Source organism: Acomys minous (assembly GCF_964271855.1).
Source record: "Acomys minous genome assembly, chromosome: 2".
In the NCBI taxonomy this organism is placed as follows: Eukaryota; Metazoa; Chordata; class Mammalia; order Rodentia; family Muridae; genus Acomys; species Acomys minous.
This window is the reverse complement of record NC_140484.1, coordinates 85,388,317-85,412,776: the sequence shown is the minus strand read 5'-3', so window position 1 is coordinate 85,412,776 and position 24,460 is coordinate 85,388,317. Positions and strand designations below refer to the sequence as shown.

Here is a 24,460-nt window from a genome sequence, read left to right as displayed (position 1 = left end):
TGACCACACTTGACCAAACAAAAAAGGCTAAGAGCCTGGCCATGCTCCTAGTGCCCACTTTCCAGAGACCACACAGAGATGGGGCCTGGGAAATGTCACTCACAAACAGATTTTACTATGTACGGGCTTTTACTATGTACCAGAGGTGACATGGGATGTACAAGAGGATCACGTTTCCTGCAGTGACTAATGGACGAGAAATTGGAGTCTTCTATTCCAAGCATCCTTGGGAGTTAGTTTGGTGACCCGCTCCCTCCCTACTGCCATTTAAATAAATAAAAAGCGGTATGTCCCTTCTACTTCATGAATGAAAAAGTCTGAGTAGCCCAGCGTGATGGGTAGAGACAGGGTGATTGCCTCAGGTCCGAGGCCAACCTCAATAAATAAGAGAGTATAAATAATAAACTGGAAAATGGCAGCTTGGGTACGTATTAATGCCACAGGAGGGCATGGAGCGGAAGTGAGGCTGGACATCATTGTGACGGTGGTGGGCGGGAGCCCAAGACCCAAAAGACAGAAAGGACTCGTTCAGTGACTGACAAGAGAGGGGTGAACAGGGAGTCCTTCAGTAGAACTCTCCCCTACTTGGCCGTACTTCGCCAAGCAGAAGGGAAGGATCCTGTACCACAGAAGAGCGCTGCCGGCGATCTAGCGCCATCGCCGCTAGCTCCTTCAGTGCGCATGCGCTCGGTCCTCTAGTCCAGGCGGGCCTCCCCGGGAAGTTCTACGCATGCGCGACCGCGGGGTTGGCGCCTTCAACCCGGTGTGCGCTTGCGTGGAGACTAGAGCCCGAGAGGGGCGGGACTTGAAAGAGACACGCCCATTTGCGTTTTTGGCGGGAAAGCTGCGTCTGAGCACGCCTCTTCCGTGCCATTCGCAACCGCCATTCGTCGTTGGTGGCCCTCAGCTGTGTCCGGAGAGTTGCGTCTCCAGGTACGCCCAACCTGTGGCGACTTTCGTGCCGGGGTTCCCCCAAAAACCTCACCTGCCTTTATAAACGCTCCAAGTTCCGACCAGATCCCCTCCGAAATGCTGGAAGTAACCCACTGGGAAGTCTTGTTTTATTTTATTTTTGTTTCTCTGTGTGCTCCTGGCTGTCTTCGAGGCCACTCTGTAGACCAGGCTGGCCTCGAACTCACAGATACCCGCCTGCCTCGGCCTCCCGACTGCTGGGTTTGAAAGTGTGCACCACACCACCGCCTGGCTTATTATTTTGGTTTGTTTGTTTGTTTGTTTGTTTGTTTTGTTTTGTTTTGTTTTTTAAATTGTATATGAGTGTTTCGCCGGCATATGTGTATGTACACCAGGTGCGTCCCTGTGGAGACCAGAAGAGGTTGTTGTAATCCCTGGCACTAAAATTACAGATGGTTGGGAGCTGCCGTTTGGGTGGTGGGAATCCAACCCAGGTCCATCTGGAAGAAAAACGGGCACGCCACCTCTCTGGGGGCACTCTAGGGCCTCATTAAATTAACCAGGCTCCACTCAAGCTTGAGTGCTGGTAGCCCAGGTGTAGCCCGACATGCCACCAACCAGCATCTTCCAGCTATCCCTTCTGTCCCCCCCCCCCAAAACCTGTGAGACTTCTACGAAATCCTGGAGGACATTCTGTGTTCAAGTCCTTCCTGATACCCTAGAAATCTGTACTGAAGCGCCTACAAGTTCCACTGGGAACCCTGAAATCTAGTGACACCCTAGAAATACAGCCCTGGAATTCTAATCCGAGGACCCCTGGAGACCTCTTCTTTAGATAGGAGGACCCACCCATATCCTAGGCCCCTCAGACCCCCACCAGCAACCTGATCTCCCCCGTTCCTCAAGAGTTGTCCCGCTTCAAGAGCTGCCTTTCCTCCCACTTTTCCTGCTCTGAAAACACCTCCCTTCCCCGGGGCCTTCTAAGAGCTGGGATGGACGGCTGGAGGATCCCCGCAGCTTCAGAAGGCCCACCGAAGCTACAGCTACAATAATAAGACCCTGTCTCCAAAAGCCAAGTAATAACGTCCCCCAGAAAACGTGCAGCCGGTGTGATAAAGGCAAGGCAGGGTGAGAGTGCATTTCATGAGAAAAGAGAGTCGGGAGCTGGGAACCCAAGTCTGGGGAGGATGCTCAGTTCCCAGGGCCACGGAGGGTAAGGGACTTGGAGATTGCTGATGGGGAGGAAAAGGCCCAGTGGTTAAGAGAGCCTGCTGACCAGGCGCACAGCTCTAATCCCAGCACTGAGTTCGAGGCCCGTCAGGACTACACAGAGAGACCCTGTTTGGAGAGAGAGAGAGAGAAGAGAGAGAGAGAGAGAGAGAGAGAGGGAGGGAACTGAAACAGTTAATAATTCTTGCACATGACCCAGTTTTGATTCCCAGAGCCCACAGTGCAGCTCACAACCATTTCTACCTCCCGTTCCAGGGGATCTGATGCCCTCTTCTGGCCTTCAAAGGCACCAGACACACATGCAGACAAAGCACATAAAGTAAAAATAAACCTTTAAACAACAAGCAAAAAACCAATGAAGCAGTCCCGGGGATGCACATTCCTGCTGAGGAAAAAGAGATCCCAAACTCAAGGCCAACCTGGCCATCTTAGGGCTGGCGTGGGGCTCAGCAGCAGAGCACCTGCCTAGAATCCCCCAGTGAAAGGCTGGAGGTGTGGCTCCGTGGTGAAAGCAGCTGGAAGCCGAGGAGGGCAAGGCCAGCAGTCCTAAGTCAGACCAAATGGTCTGCCTCCAAGCCTGTTCCACCAGGCTTTTAGCTCCAGACAGAGAACAAGAGGCAGGCGGCAGGGCGCATCCCAGACAGAGGCCACTTCACAGAATAGCATGCAGGTCAGAGGTGCTAGAAGACACAGCATGGCCGAAGGGAGCCATGGCCAGGCAGATGAAGTCTGCAGCCTGTGGGAGCTTCCGGAACCTGGGAGGAAGCTGGGACGTGAACCCACGGAGAGCAAGGTGGGCCTGAGGTAGGACTGTGAGGAAGAAGGGCACAAGGTGGAGCCCCTAGGACAGGATGGTGACTTGATAGGTTATGGGCAAGCAAGGTGGCCACACACCCTAGGGGCAGGAGTTGACTCCGCCCCCTCGCCTCCTACTTTGATCTCTCGCTGCCTGCTCGTTAGTCCTCAGATCGCCATCCCACACCTCAAATCCACAAAAACAGGTTGGAGTTGGCATGGGGATAGCAAACAGGTTCTCAGAGCCCCGAGGGCGTGGGGCAGAGATGGAGCAGTCTGAGTCCCCACTGTGGCTGGTCTGAGGGACGCCATCACTCTGCTTGTCCTTGTAGGAGCTATCTGGGCAGCCTGTCCCTTTCCCAGCCCTCCAAGCCGTGGGGAGAAGCTGAGCGCTTGGACAGCCGCTGGAGAGCAGCTGGAGTGGCCCATGGACCTGCCCGCGGGCCAGCCTAGTGGCCCCACCGCACAAAGTAGGTGTCTGCCAGGAGGAGGAGGAGGAGGAGGAGGGAGCTATGCGGGGTCAGGCTGGGAGCTGGAGAGAGGCAGTGATCACATGATGTGTGTCCCCATCTCCTCCCTGAAGGGCTGTTGGGGACAGGAGGCTCTACACAATGTAACACCCACACTTCCCACCTCTTATTTTGGGCAAAACAGGTGCCCTGTCACCTCTGTCCCTCCTGCTGCACTTCTCTTCCCAACACTGGCATCTGGCTGTCACCTGCTTAGTCAAAGACTCCCCCCTAGAGCATGGCTCCACAGACCGTGTTCCACTCGAGAGTGTGTGTGTGTGTGTGTGTGAGAGAGAGAGAGAGAGAGAGAGAGAGAGAGAGAGAGAGAGCGCCGGAGATGGGATCTAGGGTTCTGTGTGTGCTGGGCAGCCACCAGTGCTGAGTTGTGTTTTGGTTTTGGTTTTTGAGACAGGATCTGGCTTTGAGCTCTCACTCCTCCTGCCTCAGCCTCCCAAGTGCAGAGAGTGCGCTCTGCCATGCTCGGCTCATATATGTAACTTTAAGAAAGACCTGCTGGCCGGGCGTGGTGGTACACACCCTTAATCCCAGCACTTGGGAGGCAGAGGAAGGCGGATTGCTGTGAGTGTGAGGTCAGCCTGGTCTACAGAGTGAGTCTAGGATAGACAAGTCTACACAGAAACCTTGTCTTGAAAAACGAAAGAGTGAGCCAGGCGTGATGGCGCACGCCTTTAATCCCAGCACTCGGGAGGCAGAGGCGGGCGGATCGCTGTGAGTTCGAGGCCAGCCTGGTCTACAAAGTGAGTCCAGGACAGCCAAGGCTACACAGAGAGACCCTGTCTCGAAAAACCAAAAAAAAAAAAAAAAACAAAAGAAAGAAAGAAAAGAAAGAAAGAAAGAAAAACGAAAGAGAGGGATGGAGGGGGAAGGAGGAGTCGGTGGCCAGGCATAGTGGTGCACCTGTAATCCCAGCACTCGGGAGGCAGAGGCAGGTAAATCTCTGATTTCGAGGCCACCCTTGTCTGCAGAGAGTTCCAGGACAGCCAGGATTACACAGAAAACCCTGTCTCAAAAGGGTTTTGAGGGGCAGAGGCAAGACAGTAAAAAGTTCAAGGTCAAACCAAGCAGGTGATGCAAATGACATTAACTGATTTTATTTATTTTGTACATGTACAAACTGTTTTCTGACCATGGGGTGGTGGCGCACGCCTTTAGTCCTAGAGGCAGGCGGATCACTATGAGTTCGAGGCCAGCCTGGTCTACAAAAGTGAGTCCAGGACAGCCAGGGCTACACAAAGAAACCCTGTCTTGAAAAACCAACCAACCAACCAACCAACCAACCAACCAGTTTTCTGCTGAGTTAGTCCTGTGCTTTGAGACATCTTTGAAAACTAGTATGTGCTGTACACTAACCGACACCCTGTTCCAGCTTGGCCTGCTCCACTGCAGGAGAACCGAGTGCAGCCTCTGCCCACGGCCACTGCTACCCCAGAGCACCATCTGCTGCTTGGTGGGTAGATGCAGACATGTGGGCATGGGAGCCAGCACACATCAGCTTGAGGATGATCATGGGCCAGCCTCTGCTCTGTGTCCCTCACTCCTGTTTTGTCCCTATCTGTCTCTGCCCTGTCTCAACAGCTCTGCTCCCCAGGCCTCTCTCCTTTCTCCGTTGTCTTGGACTCTCCCTCCCCTCATCTCCGATTTCTCTGTCTCCATCTCCTGACACTGTGCTAAACGGGAGATCCAGTCTAATGGGGTAGGAAGCTCCTCCTGCCTTTATATAGGCTGTCATAGTCGGTGCAGGGGCACCGTGTCTTCCAGGCCCCCGGGTGTCCCCACAGGTGGGCTGAGAGCTGCACCCCAGCCTCAGGGCTAACCTCTGCAAATAGGGTTTTATGGGGCAGCGTGCCAAGACTAGCGAAGGCTGGCTGGCCTGTGGATGACTGCCAGCTAACCCTCACTGCACCAGCAGAGGGCGTGCGGCCACCAGGAACTAGGCCCATGGCCAGGTCAACTCCTGAGGCTGCCGGAAGGAAAAGGAAGAATACACCCAGAGGGAAGAGCAAGGGCTGAAAGACAGGGTGGCAAAGGAGAGGGAAGGAGCTTGGAGCCGAGTAACAAGATGGAGGAAGGGAGCAAATGGGACAGAGGCTGGACATGTGCGAGAGACTGGGGGAAAGTGGAAGAAAGGTCCAGAAAGAAAAGTAGAGCCAGCCGATCGATGGCCTTTAGTCCCAGCACTGGGAGGCAGAGGTAGGCAGGTCTCTTGAGTTCAAGGCTGGCCTGGTCCACAGAGTCACAGGACAGCAGCACTAGCCAGAGAAACCCTGTCTTGGAAAAAAAGAAAAAAAAAGCAAAGTTAGAGCCAGAGCTGGGGCATGAAGAAGGAAGGAGAGGACAGAAACGGTGTCTTTCTGGAGCACCTTGGGAAGGGACCATGTAGCAGTGGCCTTCCTGGGCCACAGCACGGAGTCCTCCTTTGTATGAGGAAGGATGGAGAGCAGTAGGTGGCTGAAGTCCACCTCCCCTAACTAACCTGGGCCCCGAATGCCCTCCTGGGAGCCAGAAAGGTCCATGTCAAAGTGGGGTGAAGAGTCCTGCAGGCGTCAGGGTGAGAAGGGGTCTCTGCTAGGTGGCAGCTTCTGGTGACCCCTTAGCTGTAGAAATAGCGGCTGCCAGGGTCCCCGTGTCCGTAAGTGCCAAGCAGAGGGCCCACCCACATCATCCCAGCCTTCCCTAGGAGGGAGGGAGTCGTCAGCCTCTAACCCTGCAGCCATGTGCAGTGGGCTCTCATGTCAGCAGGCCAGCCAGTGAGAGGCAGGAAGGCCGCCTCCAGCTTGGAGAACCTCTGTTTACTCGCCTGCTGTACTCATGCAGTGTGAACATAGCTGCAGGCCAACAGACCCTGGGAGACAGGCACACAGGCACTCTCGTGAGTGTGCATGCGTGCACGCACACACACACACACACACACACACACACACACACACACACAGAATCTGAGCCAGGTGAGAGCTACCCTATCAACACACACATACAGGGGCCACATGTGTGTACACATGTACATATATGAACACATAAACACTCCACATTTGCACATATGTGACACATACATAGACACACATACATACACATACTACACATACATATGCTACCCACACCCCATGCTTATCACACAGTCACAGACTTCCACACACATGCGTGCATGCACACGCATCTTCACATATGTGGACCAAGCAACCCGCTTATTCCTCTTGAGGATTTTACTGGCTTGAAAACAGATCTCCCAGAGAAGCGCCTCGCCACAGACATGCTGTGGAGCTGCTGACTCGGGGGAGTCTGCAGGGGCTCAGCTCCCTGCCAGTCCCCTGCCAGTCCCTCTTTAGCCAGCCCATCCCTCCTCCTCTCCGTCCTGGTGCTGGCCCTGAGCTGCCCCAGCTCTGATGACGCCATGCTGAGGATGTGGAGAGCAGAGGCTTGGTCCCTGGGGCAGCTGGAGGAAGGGCTGCAGCGGTGGGATCGATGAAGCTGCCCACGGCTTATCGGATTGTTCCTGGCTCCTCAGCCACCTTCATGCTGGCTCGTCCTTGCTCTCCCCAAGCCTGGTCCCCCCTGCCCATAGCCTGGGAGGCTGGAGACGGGAGGGGGGAGGGTCACCCCAGAGCTCATCAACGGCTCTGAGCCCGCGGAATACAAAACACTAGATAGGCACAGGGGCCACCCCTTGTCTGAGAGATGGGGCCTCCTGAGGGCACTGACCCAACAGCCCTCACGTTGCCACCTTACTGGAAGCCTCCTGCTGTCCTTCACCAGTCCCAACCACAGGTAGCCCTGAAAAAGCTCTCCCTCACCTCAGCAGAGCCTGGGCCTTGGGCAGTAAATCCTGGTGTCTCCTCATACAGTGTACCTCTGGGAGCAGCCTGAGGAGGTGAATTCAGGGCCGCTGCTCAGCCTGGAGGAACAAATCCTTAACTCCACATTCGAAGCCTGTGACCCTCACAAGACAGGTAGGGCCTTAGGGGGCCCTCCTTAGGGGGCCCTGCAGGCGCAGAGTAATGGCATGAGGAAGGGGGTGGGGTAGGAAGGGCTTGGGCCCTCTGGCCTGGCTCATCCTCTTTGGTCCACTCTGAGATGGACTGGAAAGCTTGACCGGGGTGGGGGGGTGGGGTGGGACACGGGACCTGCCCCCAGTGTGTTTGCATGGGCAGGCGTGTCACCAGCCCACTGATGACAGACACTCTTCCCAAGCCATGGCCTGCCTCACTGGCCGTTGCCCAGTGCAGCCCTTCCCCACCATGCTCTGTCCCAGGCACTGTGGCTGTGGCCCACCTCCTGGCCTACCTGGAGGCTGTGACAGGACAAGGCCCTCAGGATGTGCGCCTCCAAACACTGGCTCGGAGCTTGGACCCTTCTGGGGAGGGTGCTGGAGCCACTGTGGAGTTGGACACCTTTCTGGTGGTCATGCGGGACTGGATTGCTGCCTGCCAGCTGCAGGGGTGAGTCCTGACAGCACCAGCCTCCCCCCTGCCAGCTGCAGGGGTGAGTCCTGACAGCACCAGCCTCCCACTTGGGAAGTCATCCTTCCTGTCTGCTCTGCAGCCAATACCAATTAGGCCCAGGAACCCCCAAGTTGGCTGGCTTAAAGCTAAGGAGAGACATGTGAAAAGATATGAAGGGGTAAAGCAGTCTGGGGACCAGATGCCTTAGATGGTGCAGGGTTCAGGTGGGACGAGAAGGGCTGAGAGCAGGGAGGGCTGCCCCTCACAGCCCAGGCCCTGCCATCTGGCCTCACCTTCCCCCCTACAGCCACTCTCATCGACTGCCCTCCCTCCACCCCCCCACCCCCCCAGGCCCCTGCAGGCACAGGTCATAGCTGTGGTGGCTGCAGGGACCTGAGCCTCTTGCCTTTGATACAGGGGATTAGAGCGGGCAGAGGAGACCGCGGCCTTCGGGGGAGCCCTGGCTTCTCCACACCTGCCATCTGGTGAGACTATTTATAGAAGGGGTGGGGGGTGGGGGGCAGTGGGGGGGGCGGTGTCAGCAGGGACTTCTCACCTACCCGCTCCACACAGCAAGACCTGCAGCTGTGGTGGCTTTCTGGTGCCTCTGGGACAGTCCTCTCATCCTAGACTTTGGGGTCAGGTTTTCTATCCCCTGCTCGCAGCATTCCCCATCCTGCCGCGCACCCCCTCCCCTCTGCACTTCTTACATCCTGTCTTTCCTTGAGAGCAGGCATCTGCCCAGATGTATCCCAGCACCAGCACCTCACAGTCAGAAGTGTACCACTAAAAAGTGGCTTTACAGAACCACAGTTCTCTTGGCATTCTGTTTTTCTGCTTTTCTTCCTTCCTTCCTTTCTTTTTCTTTCTTTCTTTTTTTTTTAATTTTGTTTTTTGTTTGTTTTGTTTTGTTTTTCGAGATAGGGTTTCTCTGTGTGTCCTTGGCTGTCCTGGACTCGCTTTGCAGACCAGGCTGGCCTCGAACTCACAGAGATCCACCTGCCTCTGCCTCCTGAGTGCTAGGATTAAAAGCATGCGGCACCATGGCCAGCTCTTTTTCTTTCTTTCCTTCTTTCTTTCTTTCTTTCTTTTTTTCTTTTTTTCTTTCTCTCTTTTTTTTTTGTTTGGTTGTTTTTTTTTTTTTCTTTTTTGAGACAGGGTCTCTCTCTATAGCTCTGGTTGTCCTGGATCTCAAAATACTAACTGGCCTTGAACTCACAAAGATCACCTGACTGCTGGGATTAAAGGCATGTGCCAGCACATCCGGCATTCTCTTGAACCTTGAACTGTCTTCAGCCTTGGGGGCCAGGGAGGACTGTGCAGAGGCCTGGGCCAGCTCCAGGTCAATGGGGAAAGGCAGAATTGAGGCAGAGGCTGCGGTGTTCCCAGGGAGAGAGTAAAGGAGAGCGAGGGTGGATGTGGTGAAGCAGGGTCAAACTGGCTGAACTCCAACAGAGGACAGACTGGCGGTGAGGAGGGCCTGAGGCGCTGTCAGACAGAGAAAGCCGGGGGCAGGAGAGGGGTGGCTGGGGAGTGGAGGTGTCCGTGGTAACTGGTTCTGGAGACCTGGCTGCGCTCCAGGCAGGCACGAGCACGCAGCCTGTGTAATAGAGTAGATTCAGTGCCGGGCGTGGTGGCGCACGCCTTTAATCCCAGCACTCGGGAGGCAGAGGCAGATGCATTACTGTGAGTTCAAGGCCAGCCTGATCCACAAAGTGAGTCCTGGACAGCCAAGGCTACACAGAGAAACCCTGTCTTGGAAAAAAAAAGAAAGAGTAGATTCAGCCCAGGGAGGCCCAGGGATGCACATTAAGAAACTGTTGGCCAGAGTCCTGGGCAATCCTGGGGTCCTTGGACACCCCAACATTTAAAGTCACCAGAAAGGGCTGGAGAAATGGCTCAGTGCTTAAGTGTGCTGCCTGCTCTTCCAAAGGTCCTGAGTTCAATTCCCAACAACCACATGGTAGTTCACAACCATCTGTAATGTGATCTGATGCCCTCTTCTGGCCTGCAGGGGTACATGCAGGCAGGGCACTGTATACATAATAAATAAATAAATAAATAAATAAATAAATAAATAAATCTTTACAAAATAAAAAAATAAAGTCTTCAGAAAGTCCAACCTCCTGTTATCTGTCTCTGTCTAGCATGCCCAGAAGCTGAGGAGCCAGCCAACTTAGAGAGCTTTGGAGGAGAAGACCCCAGGCCTGAGGGGTGCCTGTCTTCCCGGTCCCCACCCTCTTCATTTTCTCCAGCCGCTCTGGGGCGTGGGAGTGGGGAGACTGATGGCTTTGGCTCGGGAGAGCCTTGGAGTTAGATTCTGAGTTGTCCTCAGAGGAGCCCTTTTCCTAGCTGCCGGCACCTGCCCCACGTAGGGAGCTGGCTGCAGTGGGAGCAGGGGCAAGAGTGGTGGTGACCGGGGCCTTGCTGCCCTCAGGCCTGCCACGGCCGAGCTGCTGAGCAGCCTGGAGGACCTCGAGCTCAGCAACCGGCGCCTTGCTGGGGAGAACGCCAAACTGCAGCGCAGCGTGGAGACTGCTGAGGAGGGCTCAGCGCGCCTAGGGGAGGAGATTGCAGCCCTGCGGAAGCAGCTGCGAAGGTGGGTACCATGCCTTCCTTGCTGACCCCATCTCCCTCTGGCCAGCTCTTGTCCCCTCACCTTTGGGTTCAGTCTGTCCCCTTCCAGATTTGCCCCCCCCCTCTGTCCTCCAACCCCCTTCCTTTCTTTGCTGTATGGCCCCGTGCTCCCCTCCTCAGGTGAACAGTGACCACTGTGTCCACCCCACACTGCTCCCCTGTCCCTGTCTCTCTGTTCCCTGTGGTGCCCCTGCTCTGCCTTGTCTGGTCCCAGTCTCCCCTCACAGTCTGGGATATTGTGTTCTGCCTCCCCTCACGGCTGTGCCACCTCTCAGTACCCAGCAGGCCCTGCAGGTGGCCAAGGCTTTGGATGAGGAGCTAGAGGACCTGAAGACTCTGGCCAAGAGCCTGGAAGAGCAGAACCGGAGCCTGATGGCCCAGGCCCGGCACACAGTGAGTGCTTGGCAGGGCACATCTGGCCTCAGAGAAAGGACAGAGGTGAAGGGGCAAAGGTTACCTGACTTCGGGTCCTGCTCACCCCCACGCCCCCAGCCTACCTGCCGTCCTCATGACAAGAGAATGTCAGGAGTCCTCCCAGCCCAGCTCTTCAGTGACACAGGCCCTGACTGCATCCCTGGGTCAGGGAGGGTGCTGGGCAGGGGCTGCAACTGACCCTGTCCTCTCTTTGGGGTGGGCCAGGAGAAGGAGCAGCAACACCTGGTGGCTGAGGTGGAGACGCTACAGGAGGAGGTGAGCTGAGGCCTGCCCACCTTCAGGGGTCCCTGCCCCTGTCCCATGGCCAAAGGGGCCCAGCATCGTACATGCTGTGATTGTCCCTTGCCAGTTCTTCCCTTATCTGCGTCAGGGCGCCCTCACCATCAGGGCAGCAAGCCAATGGCCTCACCTCATGGGACAATGTGAGCCTTAAACTGGATGCTCAGCTCCTAACTCAAGCTGGGTGTGGTGGCGCACGCCTTTAATCCCAGCACCCAGGAGGTAGAGGCAGGCAGATCGCTGTGAGATCGAGGCCAGCCTGGTCTACAAAGCGAGTCCAGGACAGCCAACGCTACACAGAGAAACCCTGTCTCGAAAAACAAACAAAAAAAGAAAGAAAGAAAGAAAGAAAGAAAGAAAGAAAGAAAGAAAGCTCCTAACTCAAGTTAGGAGCTGTAAGATGTACACAGGAAAACCCAGCAGGCTGGCATGGTGCTCTGTGCCTGTCATCCCAGTATTCGGGGATTTGAAGCAGGATTATGAGTTCAAGGCCAGCCTGGTCATGTAACCAGACTGTCTGAAAAAAAAATCAGATATCATTGTTTATAGCAGTATGTTGTTCATGGGTTTGATCCCTGGTGATGCAAATGAGACTGCAAAACTTCTGAAGCATGTTTTAAGCATAGGTATTGGCCTCATGCTGCAAGCATGACGGCACCATGTGCTGCGACCCTTCCCCCTGTCTCAGCTTTTGCTCCTCCTGTTCATGGCGGTGCTGGAGATGGCGCTGTGGGCCTTGGGCATGCTGGACAAGCAGCCATCTGGCCTGTGTGTTCTCCGGGCCCCAGCAGGAGCCTGCACGGTCGGGGCGGAGAAAGGGCATAGTGCTGGTGTTTACCTGAGGACCAGCCCTACACTCAGGCCTGTTTAAGTCCCTGTTCACTACGGGCTTCTTGTCCACATTGAAAGGCATCGAATGAAATGCTATCACTCCATCTCTCCTCCCTCAAGGTGGCAGATCCCTGAGGGGTTCCCATCCCAGGCAGCAAGCACTGGTCCTCACTTGATGCCCGTCTTCTGCTATCCTTCTTAGCCATCCATGGGGAGGCCAGAATTGCCTTCAACTCAGGGCTCAGCCCTGCCTCCACCTCCTGCTGCCTGCCTGTTCTCCTGGGCTCTGGCTGCTTTCCTATGAGGGCACTGTGTGGTCTGCCTTTGCTGCTGGGAGCAGGGAGGGATGCTCACTCAGAATCCCAGGGGTCCTATGCTTCCAAGGCTCCTTGCCAGCCACGTTCAGGGCCTCTGAGCCAGTCTCTGGGTCTTCAGCCCCAGCCCACAGCTCATGGCCTACCCTGAGTCTCTCCCTGTGCTGCACTGGGCTTTTTACTGAAAGCCTAAGTCTCTCTTCCGTGGCTCCTTTGTGAATGGTTGTCCTCTTTTCTGGACAATGAGAGCCCCAGGGTGGGATGGCTGCTGCCTCAAGCCTGCATTCAGCTGGGTATAATATCTTGTAGAGTTTGTTTGTTTGTTTCTTTGTTTGAGACAGGGTTTCTCTGTGTAGCCCTGGCTGTCCTGGACTCACTTTGAAGACCAGGCTGGCTTCAAACTCACAGAGATCTGCCTGCCTCTGCCTCCCTAAGTGCAGAAAAAAAAAATTTTTATGGGCCAGACATGGTGGCGAATGCCTTTAATCCCTACAGAGGTCCTGCAGAGGGAGGCAGAGGCAGGTGGATCACTGTGAGTTCGAGGCCAGCCTGGTCTACAAAGTGAGTCTAAGACAGTCAAGGCTACACAGAGAAACCCTGTATCGAAAAAATTTTTTTTATTTTATGTTTATGGATGTCTTGCGTGTATAAATGTCTGTGCACCATGTGAGTGCCTGGTGCCTTGTGAAGACCAGAAGAGGGTGTTGGATCCACTGGAACAGATGGTTGTGAGGCACCATATGGGAGCTGGGAATTAAACCTGGGTCCTCAGCCGCATGTGGTGGTGCACGCCTTTAATCCCAGCACTCAGGAGGCAGAGGCAGGCAGATCGCTGTGAGTTCAAGGCCAGCCTGGTCTACAAAGCGAGTTCCTGGACAGCCAGGGCTACATAGAGAAACTCTGTCTCAAAAAACCTAAAAAACAAAACAAAAACAAACAAACAAACAAAAGAATTAAGGAAATCTAATCTCAGCATTTGGGAGGCAGAGTGAGAGGCAGGTGGATCTCTGTGAGTTCAAAGCTAGCCTGTTGTAAATAGTGATTCCAAAGACAACTGGGATTATGTAGAGACTATCTCTCTCTCTGTCTCTCTGTGTAGTATGTGTGTGTGTATGTGTGTGTGTGTGTGTGTGTGTGTGTGTGTGTGTGTGTGTGTGTGTGTGTAAAGAGCACAAATCCCCATAATTCCCATTGCTTTGGTGGTTGCTTGCATTCTATCTTGCATCTCTTTCCCTCTCTCCCTCCCCTCTCTCTGTCTCTCTTTGTCTCTGTCTGTTTGTCTGTCTGTCTGTCTGTCTGTCTGTCTCTCTCTCTCTCTCTCTCTCTCTCTCTCTCTCTCTCTCTCTCACACACACACACACACACACACACACATACACACATGAGGAGACCTCTCCCTGCAGGGCCCTTCACACAGGTACCCAGCTGTGGTGGCTGTCAGGCTCCCTGATGTCCCAGCAGCATGGCCTGCAACGTGCCAGCTCCCAGTGAACATGGGCCAGTTCCTCCCAAAGCAGTTTCTGGTCTCTGTGTCGTCTAGTGGCTCAGTAGCTTTTTTTCCTTAAGTGAGGGTTTGCTGAGAGTGGAACCCAGAGTCTTGCATGTGTTACAGCAAGCAACGCTGAGCCCCATCCCCAGCCCTAGGTTTTTTGTAACAGGGTCCACCGCTGTGTAGTACAGGATGGCTCCAAACTCACACCGGTATAGTCTGAAGCCTCAGGCAAATTCCTCCATACCCTCACCAGCATTTATTTCTTGCTTGTGGCCTCATAACCACAGATGGCTCCAGGCAGGTGGGGAGGCACCAGCACCACGACACACACACACAAGCTCCACCTCCATATCAATGCAGCAGTCAGCTCCACCATATCATTGGCTGGGAAGAATCCCTTAACCACAGCTGCCAGGGAGCCAGGAGGATGTCTCACCTTCAGCCTGGAACTAAGACAGCCAGCCTGCAGGGCTGGGGACAGCTGTTCCTATAGCAGCCAGGTTTTCTTGTCACTGCCCCCAGGTCATATCATGAAGACAGAGGAGTTAGCCCTGTGAACAGACCACCTTCACCCCGCCTCCGGCCCCAGGCCCTGTGCCCGCAGCGGGACTTGTTGGCTTGCTAGCTGGAGCTATTCTCAGCCTGCAGGCCCTGCCTGCCACAGCTGCCCGCTGAGATCTGGAGACTGAGATCTCAGGTTACAGCAGGGCCTGGTGGGGTAACGGGACACTCAGTCTCCAAAGGTCTGGCCCTGGCTGGATCCCAAGGACCCACAGCCGGTGCTTCCGCAGGAGGCTGCAGGGTGCTGAGATGGCTTTTGGGTCCCACCAGGTGGACAGGTGTTGACACAGCACTCCCAGCTGTCCTTCGTCGCCCTTCACCAGCAGCCCAAGCTGCTGAGGTGAGTGAGGCACTGATGACCTGCACAGGGACGAGGCTGGGGACCAGAAGAGCTGGCCTCTGTCCCCTGGGCTCTGGAGGAGGATGTGGCTTGCCAGACTTAAGATGCCTGGGACCTCGGACTTTGAATTGTCTTTTCTTTTGTTTTTCAAGACAGGGTTTCTCTGTACTGAGTTTTTTTGTTTGTTTGTTTTGTTTTGTTTTTAGTTTGTTTTTTGTCTGATTCAGTTATTTGGTTTGTTGTTTTTTGGTTTGGGTTTCAGTTTTTTGGTTGGCTGGTTGGTTTTGTTTGTTTCTTTGTTTTTTCGAGACAGGGTCTCTCTGTGTAGCCTTGGCTGTCCTGAACTCACTTTGTAGACCAGGCTGGCCTCGAACTCACAAAGATCCACCTGCCTCTGCCTCCTGAGTGCTGGGATTAAAGGCCTGAGCCACCTCGTCCGGCGTTATCTCCTTCATTCTTAAAAAACGATGCGCTGGGGATTGGAGAGATGGCTCAGTGGTTAAAGGCACTAGCTGCGCTTCTAGAGGTGGTGGTGCTTTGTTTGTTTGTTGTTTTGTTTTGTTGTTGTTTGTGTTTTTTTGGTTTTTGAGACAGGGTCTCTCTCTGTAGCCTTGGCTGTCCTGGACTCGCTTTGTAGGCCAGGCTGGCCTCAAACTCACAGTGATCCACCTGCCTCTGCCTCTCAAGAGTTGGGATCAAAGGAGCCTTATTCTTGATTTTAAGATAAGGTCTTGTGTAGCAGGCTGGCCTGGTACTCACTCAAAGCACTTGCCCTCCCTCAGCTTCCCTGCTGCTGAGGTGATAGATAGCTTTAGGCCATCACACCCAGCTTTGGGCCATTTTATTCTTAGGTCCCACTGGGCAGCTGCTGTGCATGCCTTTTCCTGACCTCACTGCCTCCCCTTGGAAGGCCCAGCCCAGGCACATCCTCCCTACCAAGCTGTGTAGCTGCCCCACTGCTCAGCTTGGGCCTCCATAGTGAGCCTTGGGCATAGCGTTATCCGCTTCTCCCTTGTGTCCACTTCTGGCCCCTGTGCACCTTGGTTTTTGTTTTAATTTTTATTTCACGCGAATTGGTGTTTTGCCTGCATGTATGTCTTTGTGAAGGTGTCGGGTCCCCTGGACCTGGAGCTACCATTGGTGCGAGCCGCCATGTGAGTGCTGAGAACTGAACCCAGGTCCTCTGGAAGAGCAGCCAGTACTCTGAACCTCAGAGCCATCTCTCCCGCTCCCCCTGTGCACCTGGAGTGCCACTACTTTTCACATGCCTTTTGTCACCCAGGGTTTCATCTGGCCTCCTAGAAAAGGCCTAGCGTTAGTGGTGGGACTGGGCATCACACAGATGGGGTGGCCTTCCAAGTCCCTTCACTCTGCAGGCAGGCTCCCCTGTAGAGCTGACGGGAAGGACGCTATGAATGGCTGTCCTGCCTCACGGCTTCTCTTATGGAGCCGGTGTAACATGGGCAGTGCCAGCCCTGCTTAAAGGGAGGGAAGAGGGCAAAGTGTGTGAGTCACCGCAGGCCACCCCAGGTGGATGGACAACAAGGAAACTGTCTGATTTAGCTGTTAATTCTGGAGTTATGGTTTTGATAACAGATATAAGTTGTTATGAGTAGGGGAAATGGGAGATTTGCTTTAAAGTGACTGGGTCAGACAGGAAAGCAAAAGACATGGCGAGAAGAAGAAACCAACGTATAGATTATTGCAGCTGGGCATGAGGACTAAGTAAAGTCGCCCATAGTTCAAAGCTAGCCCAAGCTATATATTGAGATTGTACGTGTGTGTGTGTGTGTGTGCGCGTGCATGTTCTGGTCTCACTATACTGTAGTTTTGTATTTTAGGAAACATGAGTTTCTTTAAGTATCTATAAATGCTCGAGTCTAACATTTCTATCTGGTGGATGTTAGGTGCTGCTGACGGCTATAAATGTCTGTAATCGTTAACATTCACTGGCCTGTGTTAGCATGAGCAAGAGCTGTGTTTCCTGGAGCAAATTACTCAGCCCCTCTGTGCCTGAGTTGCTTTTATCTTTTAAAACGGGAAAAGAAATAGAGTCACACAGGCAAAGTGTGTGCAAGTTATTACTCATTTAACTCACAGGGACCTCATGAAATCCTGATGTCACCCTGTTGTGGGGAGACCACCTATGAAGCAATCCCAGCTGAGGGCCCAGCATGGTGGCGGGAGAATTAAAGGGCTGATGAGGGAGGGGGGCGGGGTTGCGGGGGGTGGGGCACACATGGCAGTGCACGGCTCTCAGCGTTAGTGCTGCTGACTGGTGAGCATGGCTGTTCCTCCCTCCAGAACGGGAAGCTGCTAGCTGAGCGAGATGGAGTGAAGAGGCGGAGTGAGGAGCTGGCCACAGAGAAAGATGCTCTGAAGGTGCCGCATATGTCTGGGTCCTGGGGCCTCCTCACCTCCCCGCAGCGCAGCGCAGCGAGTCAGCACGGCAGCCTCTGAGAACAGGCTCTTGCATCAGAATCCATGTGCTGCAGGGCTGCCAGGCAGCTAGTTGGAGTCCCCTTCAGAGCAGCTGATATCCATGGGTGTCACAGGAGACCTGGATGGCCGGGAGGCGGGGGGGGGGGGGGGGGGGCTCGGGGGCGGGAGGAGGCTGAGGGGAGATGTGGGGGCCTGGTGGGAGGCCGTGAAGAGATGGACAGGCTCCTTCCTTGGCAGCGGCAGCTCTGTGAGTGTGAACAACTCATTTGCCAGCGTGAAGCAGTCCTCTCAGAGGTGAGGGACAGGGAGGGGACAGGCCTGCCCTTCCTTAGCATGCCTTCCTAGCCCCTGTCTTGTGTGGCAGGAGCCCACCCAGCCCTGGGCCCTGGTCGAGTAACCCAGACAGGCCTGCAGGGTCCTCCCGGGTCACAGTGTGGCCTGCAGGGTCCAGGCCAGCTCCCCCTTCCGCGGCCTCATGTCTTGGGGGACTGAGTCCTGGCTCAAGTGGCTTTGTGTTCCCTACCCCAGCGAACCCGCCACGCAGAGAGTCTGGCCCAGACCCTGGAGGAGTACAGAGCCACCACCCAGGTAACTAGTGCCCACGGCACCTCTTCTGCTCATCTTTATAGGGTCTTTGCACGAGTGCCTTTCCCTCCCCGTCAGACTGCTGCATCTCTTTGCCTCTTCACTCCGCCCCTTCCGTCCTTGTTCTTCATCCCTGTCCGCTACTAGTTCTGTTTCTCTGTGGGTGTCTTGTCCACAGCCCTCACCTCTCTGGGAGCTCCTGTCTCCCCTGGGAAGAGTCTGTCTGGGTGGCTCTCTCCTCTCTTTTCTGTGAGTCTACCTACCACTCCCTACCTTTCTGATGTTCCTGCTGTGCCTTTTGCTCTGGCTTTCTCCTCTCTCTCTCTCTCTCTCTCTCTCTCTCTCTCTCTCTCTCTCTCTCTCTCTCCTGTCCCGTCCTTACTTTGTAGACCAGGCTGGCCTTGAACTCACAGTGATCCACCTGCCTCCGCCTCCCGAGAGCTGGATTAAAGGCGTGTGCCGCCGCCGCCGCCACGCCCACCATCTGTGCTCTCTTAGTCTGACTTTCTGTCACTGCATCTTCATCCTGGTCCACGGGCAGTCTGTGTGTGGGAAGAGAAGTGTGTGGGGCTCCACCAGGGCCCGTGTTCTGCTTTCTATGCAGGAACTAAGGCAGGAAATCTCAAACCTGGAGGAGCAGTTGAGTCAGAGCCAGGAGCACCCAGAGCAGTGAGTGGATAGTCAGGATGGGACAGATGAGTGACTGACGGGTCTCAGGGGAGGGGAGGATCAAGTGGATGGTTAGGCACCAAAGGGCCAGGAGGGGGCTGGGCCACAGGGTGAAGGCTGCAGACTGTTCCCAAAGGTGGGTCTCCCTCTGTGTGGCCAGGCTGCTGGAAGGGGCTGAGGCAGGAAGAGTGGGCTGTGTTATGACCCTGCCCCCGTCACTGGACTTGGAGATCCAGGCTCTCTGGCAGGTAGGCTCTGCTCCCGTGGGATATTCTGGAGGACACCGAGGCAGAAGCTCTGCATATGGCCCTGTGCAGACCCTCACTTCTGGCCCTCAAGGTCTGGGTACCTGGTGACTCAGCTCACACCATGGCCAGAGCAGCAGCCCCCAGTCACCTGTCCTCCCAGCCCAGCCCTGAAAACGACTCTGTGGCCATGTTCCTTACATCATCTCCCACCTGTCTCTGGTCCCATCACTAGTTCCCTCTGTACCTGTCCATACTTCCCAGCCCTTTCCCGCCTGTCAGTTTGTCCCAACCCCACACCTGTGCCCCCTTCACCGCTGTCCTGCCTGGGGCTCCGCCTGGCTCTGGCCCTCCCAGGCTCAAATACAGCTTCTCCTTCCAGGAGCAGGATGTAGCAGGTTCTGGCCTCTCCAGTCCTCTCTGTGGAGTGTGGCAGTGGGAGGAGGCTGAGGGTGAGCCCCATGAGGTGGCTGAGGACCCTGCTAGAAGACAGGTGAGCAGAGAGGCTCTGAGCCACAGGAGACCAGGGCCCCCAAGAGGCTCAAAGGACCCCACTGAAGCTCTCTGCCCCTTTGCTGTGTCATCTACTCTTTTTTGTTTGTTTGTTTTGTTTTTCAAGACAGGGTCTCTCTGTGTAGCCCTGGCTGTCCTAGAGCTGTGTAGACCAGGCTGGCCTCAAACTCCCACCCGCCTCTGTTTCCTGAGTGCTGGGATTAAAGGTGTGTGCCACCACACCCCGGCCTGTCATCTATTCTTTACCAAGAACCTGCTTTGTGCTGGGTCTTCAGCCCCAACCAACAGGACACACCCCTGTCCTTAAGGGACAGGCAATCTCAAATTGCTCTAGAAAAAACCCTGTGGGATGCCCTTGTTTACAATTGCGCATATTGTGAAAGACATAAAGTGTCTTTAAGAAAACATGCCTAGCGGGAGCGACATATGCCTTTAATCCCAGCATTCTGGGAGGCAGAGCCAGGTGGCTCTCTGAGTTTGAGGCCAGCCTGGTCTACAGAGTGAGTTCTAGCATAGCCAGGGCTGCACAGAGAAAGCCTGTCTCAAGGGGAAAAGGAAGAAATGAGAGAAGAAAAGCTTAGCTTTGAAATGAATCTGAATCTGAGCTGCACAGAGACCCTGTCTCAAAAAAGAAGGGTTGGGGGAGGCCCCTGAGGAAGGCAAGCTCAGCAGCTAAGCAAGATCATGAGATTCCTTCTCCCCGAGCCTGGAACCCAAGGTCTGTTCTAAGCTAGGCACATGGAGCCAAGGCCCCTGGGACGCCCTGTGCTGGCCCAATACACAGCTGAGTCACCCAAGACAGCCATGAACCCCAGATGGGCCAGCCAGTTCAGGTGGCCGTTAGCCTGGAACAGAGAGGGGTGTCTGTCTCAGGTGGGAGACAGCAAAGGGAAGCTGAGCTTTCTTAGGACTGAGGAGCTCGGGGACATGAACCACACAATGGTCTTGGAAGTGTAGGTGGCTTGGGTGAGGAGTGACCACGCAGAGGGGGTTGTGCCTGTCTCTGGCTGTGAGCAAGGATAGCAGAGTAAGGACAGGGCAGGAGGCAGAGTGAGAAGGGAGGTGGGGGAAGAAGTTAAATTTATAGATAAGGTGACATCTTGTAGGACATCCAGGGGCTCCCAGACTTAGCCAGATGCACAAGTCTGGAGGTCACTGATTATTAGGAATGGAATGTGGTGACTCACTGCAGTTCTAGACCTGGGAACACTGAAGCAGGAGGCTTGCTATGAGTTTGAGGCCAGCCTGAGCTACTGAGTTAGACCCTATCAAAAAAAAAAGTAGAAAGTGTGGGTAAGGTGTCCTCACAGCTATATCCCAGCTCCCAGTCACCTGCCCGGCTCCAGCTTGCTCTGCCTCAGCCCCAGCCCTGAAAACTCCTCAGCAGCCATGTTCCTTAATGTCTCCCACCAGTCTGTGGTCCCGTCTCCATGTCTCTCTGCACCTGTCTTCCTCGTCCTCTGCAGCATTCTGGGTTCACACCAGCTTGGGCTACAAGAGACTCTCAAAATAACAATAACAAACAGGTCAGGTCAGTGGCGTTGGCAGCTGAGGTCACAGGCACAGGCCGCTAGGTGGGGACTTGGTCTCTCTAGTCCTCAGAAGGAGGTAGGTCGAGTCAGCAGAGTCCATGGCACACCCAGCTTTCCCTGGGTGCTGAGGGAGCCCCAGTCTGGACCTCAGGTAGAAGGCACCTTGATGGAGCTGGGTCAGAAGTGCAGGGAGGGTTTCCGGTGCAGTCAAGGAGACCAACCCTTGATGTTCTGCAGAGAAATTTCCAGAGAGAGCCAGGCCATGCTCTAGAAGAAAGCGGAGCACCACCCTTGAGGTAAGGAGCCGGTTGACAGTCCTCCCCCTGCCACAGTTAGAGGTAGGGACTGGTGGGACCCTGCAAGAGTCACATAGCTCCCCCATTCCTGTCCAGCTGCCTCAGAACCCTGGGTCTGCCCTCAGCACATCCTGGCCCTAGCAATTCCAAGAGAAGATGGGCACCTGGACCCCAGGGAGGCTTTTAGAGATCCTGGGGGAACCACAAGGACTGGGCTGAGTTTGCAGGTTGTCACCCTTGAGGGAGCCAGAGATGCAGGAAAAAGGCTGATGGGCCTTGGGGGCTCCCAGCCATGGAAGACCCTGGAGGCTCCAGACCAGTCTTGGGCACTGATATCTTGAGGGGCTGGCGTGAGCCTCCATGGGTCCTGGGAATCCAGCCCTGTGACTGATGGCGGTGTGTTTTGAGGCCTTACTCAGGCTTTGAGTAAGGATGGAAAGTGCTGGATGTCTGATGATAGTGCGGTCAGCTTCCTGTGGTGCCCCCCTCCTGCAGACTCCTGCCGCTAATGAGGCCCCTACACAACCTCTAATTGGACTTGTCTGGGCAGAGCTGAGATGGGGCTGGCTTGGGGCTCTGAGCAGTATGACCTCCTCCTACGTCATTAGGATGGAGGGAAGAAGGGACTTAAGCCTCCTGGGTGGGACTGCTACCAACACATTCCCAGGTGGCAGGCAGCCCACCTTCCTCTAGGGAACAGCAGGCTGGGGGCGACAAACACTGGAGCCTGACCTCAAGGGGATGGGGACTCAGTAGCCTACAAATCACATGAGCATCTCAGGAGTTCACACTGCAGTGTTCGGTGGGGCTGGGCTGGGAGCAGCTGTGTGCTTGTGGCTGCTGGTTTGACTACATCTTCAGGGTTAGATCCCTGATCCTCAGTGAGGCACAGGCTGGTGACAGGGACACCTGGGTCCCTGTGGAGGCGCCAGCCTCTGAAGCTTGAGACCAGGGCCTCCCTGAAGCATAGGCTGGGAAGGGGGCTGCTGGCACACCCAGAGAAGTGATTTGGACATGGGGGAGCCCAAATAGTAAGGTTCCAGTGCTGGCAGAGCGGGGTATCCAGTCTCTAACAAGACTTGAAGGGCCAAGGCTGAAAAATGGCACAGAACCCCCCAATGGGTATCCAGAGTTCACATACCCTGGGGTGTTTAGTGTGGAGATAAAGCAGGGAGCCTTGGTTCTGTCTTGGCATCAGCTGGAAGGGGCTGATCTCTTGCAGGAAGGCCTGAGGCCAGGGCTTCTGAGCCTTTTGAGGATCACAAACTCCCACGGTTCTGTTTTTCTTAATATCTGAAAAGTATGCAGAGCAGCTGCCATCAGACCCTGACGTCCTCTGTATCTGCAGCTTCCAGTGGGAAAAGAGGAGCAGGGAGGTAGGGTGTGCAGTGACTCTTGTCTGCTGTAGGTTGTCCAGAAGACAGGAAGAACAGGAAGACGAGAGCTGGATCCTGGTAGGCAATCCCTAGCACCCTTCCTGTCCCCAGAAGCGGAGGAACTAACCCCAGCTCTTCCCCCAACTTACATTCCTCAGGCACAGACAGAAAAATCATTTGGTCGGGAGATAACAAGGCCCTCGCTGCAGCTAATGAGAGGCAGGGTGGAGAGGGGCGGCTGAGGCAATTGGCAGCCAGGATGTTCCCCTGGGCCCCCAGCCGCATGTGTGCAGGCTGCAGTCCCCACACCCTGAGCCTGGGGCCTCACAGATGTGGCTATACCCCAGCTGCATCACAACGCACCCCCCCACACACTCCCACTCAACAAGGAACTGGTGGCCGCAGTGATCTGGCAGCACTGCTTGGGCCTGGACTCCTCCACTCTGCTCTGTGGTAAGACAAGGTGACGGGCTCAGCCTAGCTCTTGTTAAGGGAAGGGAAAGGAATCTGATGAGAGGTGAGCCTGCCATAGGCTGAGGAATGTCGGGCCTGGCAGCAGTGGAGTGCTCAGCTGCCCTGCCACCCAGGCCCCCCCCACGCCACCCCCACCCCCCCACCCCCCCCACCCCCCCACCCCGCTCTTCTCTCTGCTCTCGGTTCAGGGCCAGCAGTGGGTTTGAGACCTAGCAGTTGGTTTATCATGGCTGGTCATTGTATCTGGAGCAGATGTGGGCATAGGAGGACCCTAACTGACAGCTGTCCCTCCCACAGAGACAGGAGGGCGACAGGCTGGCAGAGCCTTCAGGAATGAAGCCTCCCAGGCTGGCCCTGTGAGCCCAGCACAGGATCAGGTGGCAGGAGAGAGAGGAACGCTCGAGTGCTCCCGCCCTTACTGACCACTGTGCAGCCTGGTCTAGCCTGCCCTCCTCCCCATTCACTCAGAGCCAAGCAGCCTTGACCTGTGACCTCGGGTGTAACCTGCACCGGGGTGCTGACCAAGGCTGTGCAAATGCGTGAGTGGGTGTGCCCTGTGCTTTCTCCACCCAGGCTGACCCCTCCAGCCTTCTGGGAACCCCCAACCACGAACACTCCCCGGGAAGCTCTCCTGAGAGGTAAAGGGACACGTGAGAACTGGAAAGGGACTGAGGACAGACCAAGCCTGACAGTAATGCCCTGCCACCTTTCCAGGTGCCAAGTCCTGCCAGAGTTGCAACGAGCCCTGGTGCCTGTGGTGAGAGAGTTGGTGCCAGTTGAGAGGTCCCGGGCGACCCACCACTGTCTGCGCCCCCAGCACCCCCCAGGGATCAGGTGTGCCCTTTAGATGTCTCCAGAAGCCATGCATTTGTGAGCCCAATCTCCTTGGGGCCACCTTCAGCTTCTCCTGCCTCCCCTCCAGAATCAGCCAGCCCTCGCTGCTCCCCACCCCCATCCTGGGCCTGCTGCTGCTGCTGCTGCTCTCCGTCTTGCTGCTCAGCCAGTCCCCACCACCCACCTGGCCGCATGTGCAGCTCTACTACCTTCAGCCCCCGCCGGTGTGAGGCGTCCTTCCCAGAAGACAGCCCACCCCGCTACCCCGTGCCACCATCGTGCCTCCCGCTGTCGCTGACTCAGAGTCAGGACACGGCGCCCCAACATCCCTAAGTTGTTTTATGTGACCATGACCTACCCTGCTTCCTCCCGCTTAACAATAGCAAATCACGTAGTAATGACTTGAGCAAAGGATGATTTCCTCACCAAACAAGGTCGGGGGAGGAGGGCAGCTGTGCTTCAGCTGAGTAAAAGGGGACCCAAGGGCTTCAGAGGCTGCTACTGCCGCATCACCACAGTGCAGGGGCCTGGGGAGACAGCGCTCACTGTCCCGAGCTGCGTCTGTGTGCTCTTGTTAAGGGAAGGGAACGGACTCTTTGCTGCAAGGGAGGCGGTACCAGTGCTGGCAAGCAAGAGGCATCCCAGATAGCTCCCCAGTGGCAACTCCACAAAACGCAGCTTGCAGCCTCTGCGCTCTGAAAT

General features: G+C 55.4%; 1 protein-coding gene across 2 annotated transcripts; it reads left to right on the top strand.

Moving 5' to 3' along the window:
• The first annotated feature begins 498 nt into the window (after positions 1–498).
• On the top strand, positions 499–24,235 carry KASH5 (KASH domain containing 5). Of its 2 annotated transcripts, XM_084759051.1 has the most exons (20): positions 501–933; positions 3,270–3,407; positions 7,307–7,411; positions 7,714–7,900; positions 8,321–8,388; positions 10,051–10,117; positions 10,341–10,502; positions 10,816–10,933; positions 11,180–11,230; positions 17,097–17,174; positions 17,472–17,528; positions 17,763–17,822; positions 18,424–18,488; positions 18,649–18,736; positions 19,116–19,226; positions 21,016–21,074; positions 22,483–22,528; positions 23,498–23,562; positions 23,639–23,758; positions 23,847–24,229. In XM_084759051.1, the coding sequence occupies exons 2-20, from the start codon at positions 3,365–3,367 to the stop codon at positions 23,986–23,988; spliced, it is 1,692 nt and encodes a 563-aa protein (XP_084615177.1). In that variant the 5' UTR covers positions 501–933; positions 3,270–3,364; the 3' UTR covers positions 23,989–24,229. The 2 variants fall into 2 exon arrangements, with proteins under 2 accessions (XP_084615178.1, XP_084615177.1); XM_084759052.1 differs by lacking the exons at positions 18,424–18,488; positions 18,649–18,736; positions 19,116–19,226 and having other exon boundaries at positions 499–933; positions 23,847–24,235.
• The last annotated feature ends 225 nt before the right edge of the window (positions 24,236–24,460 follow it).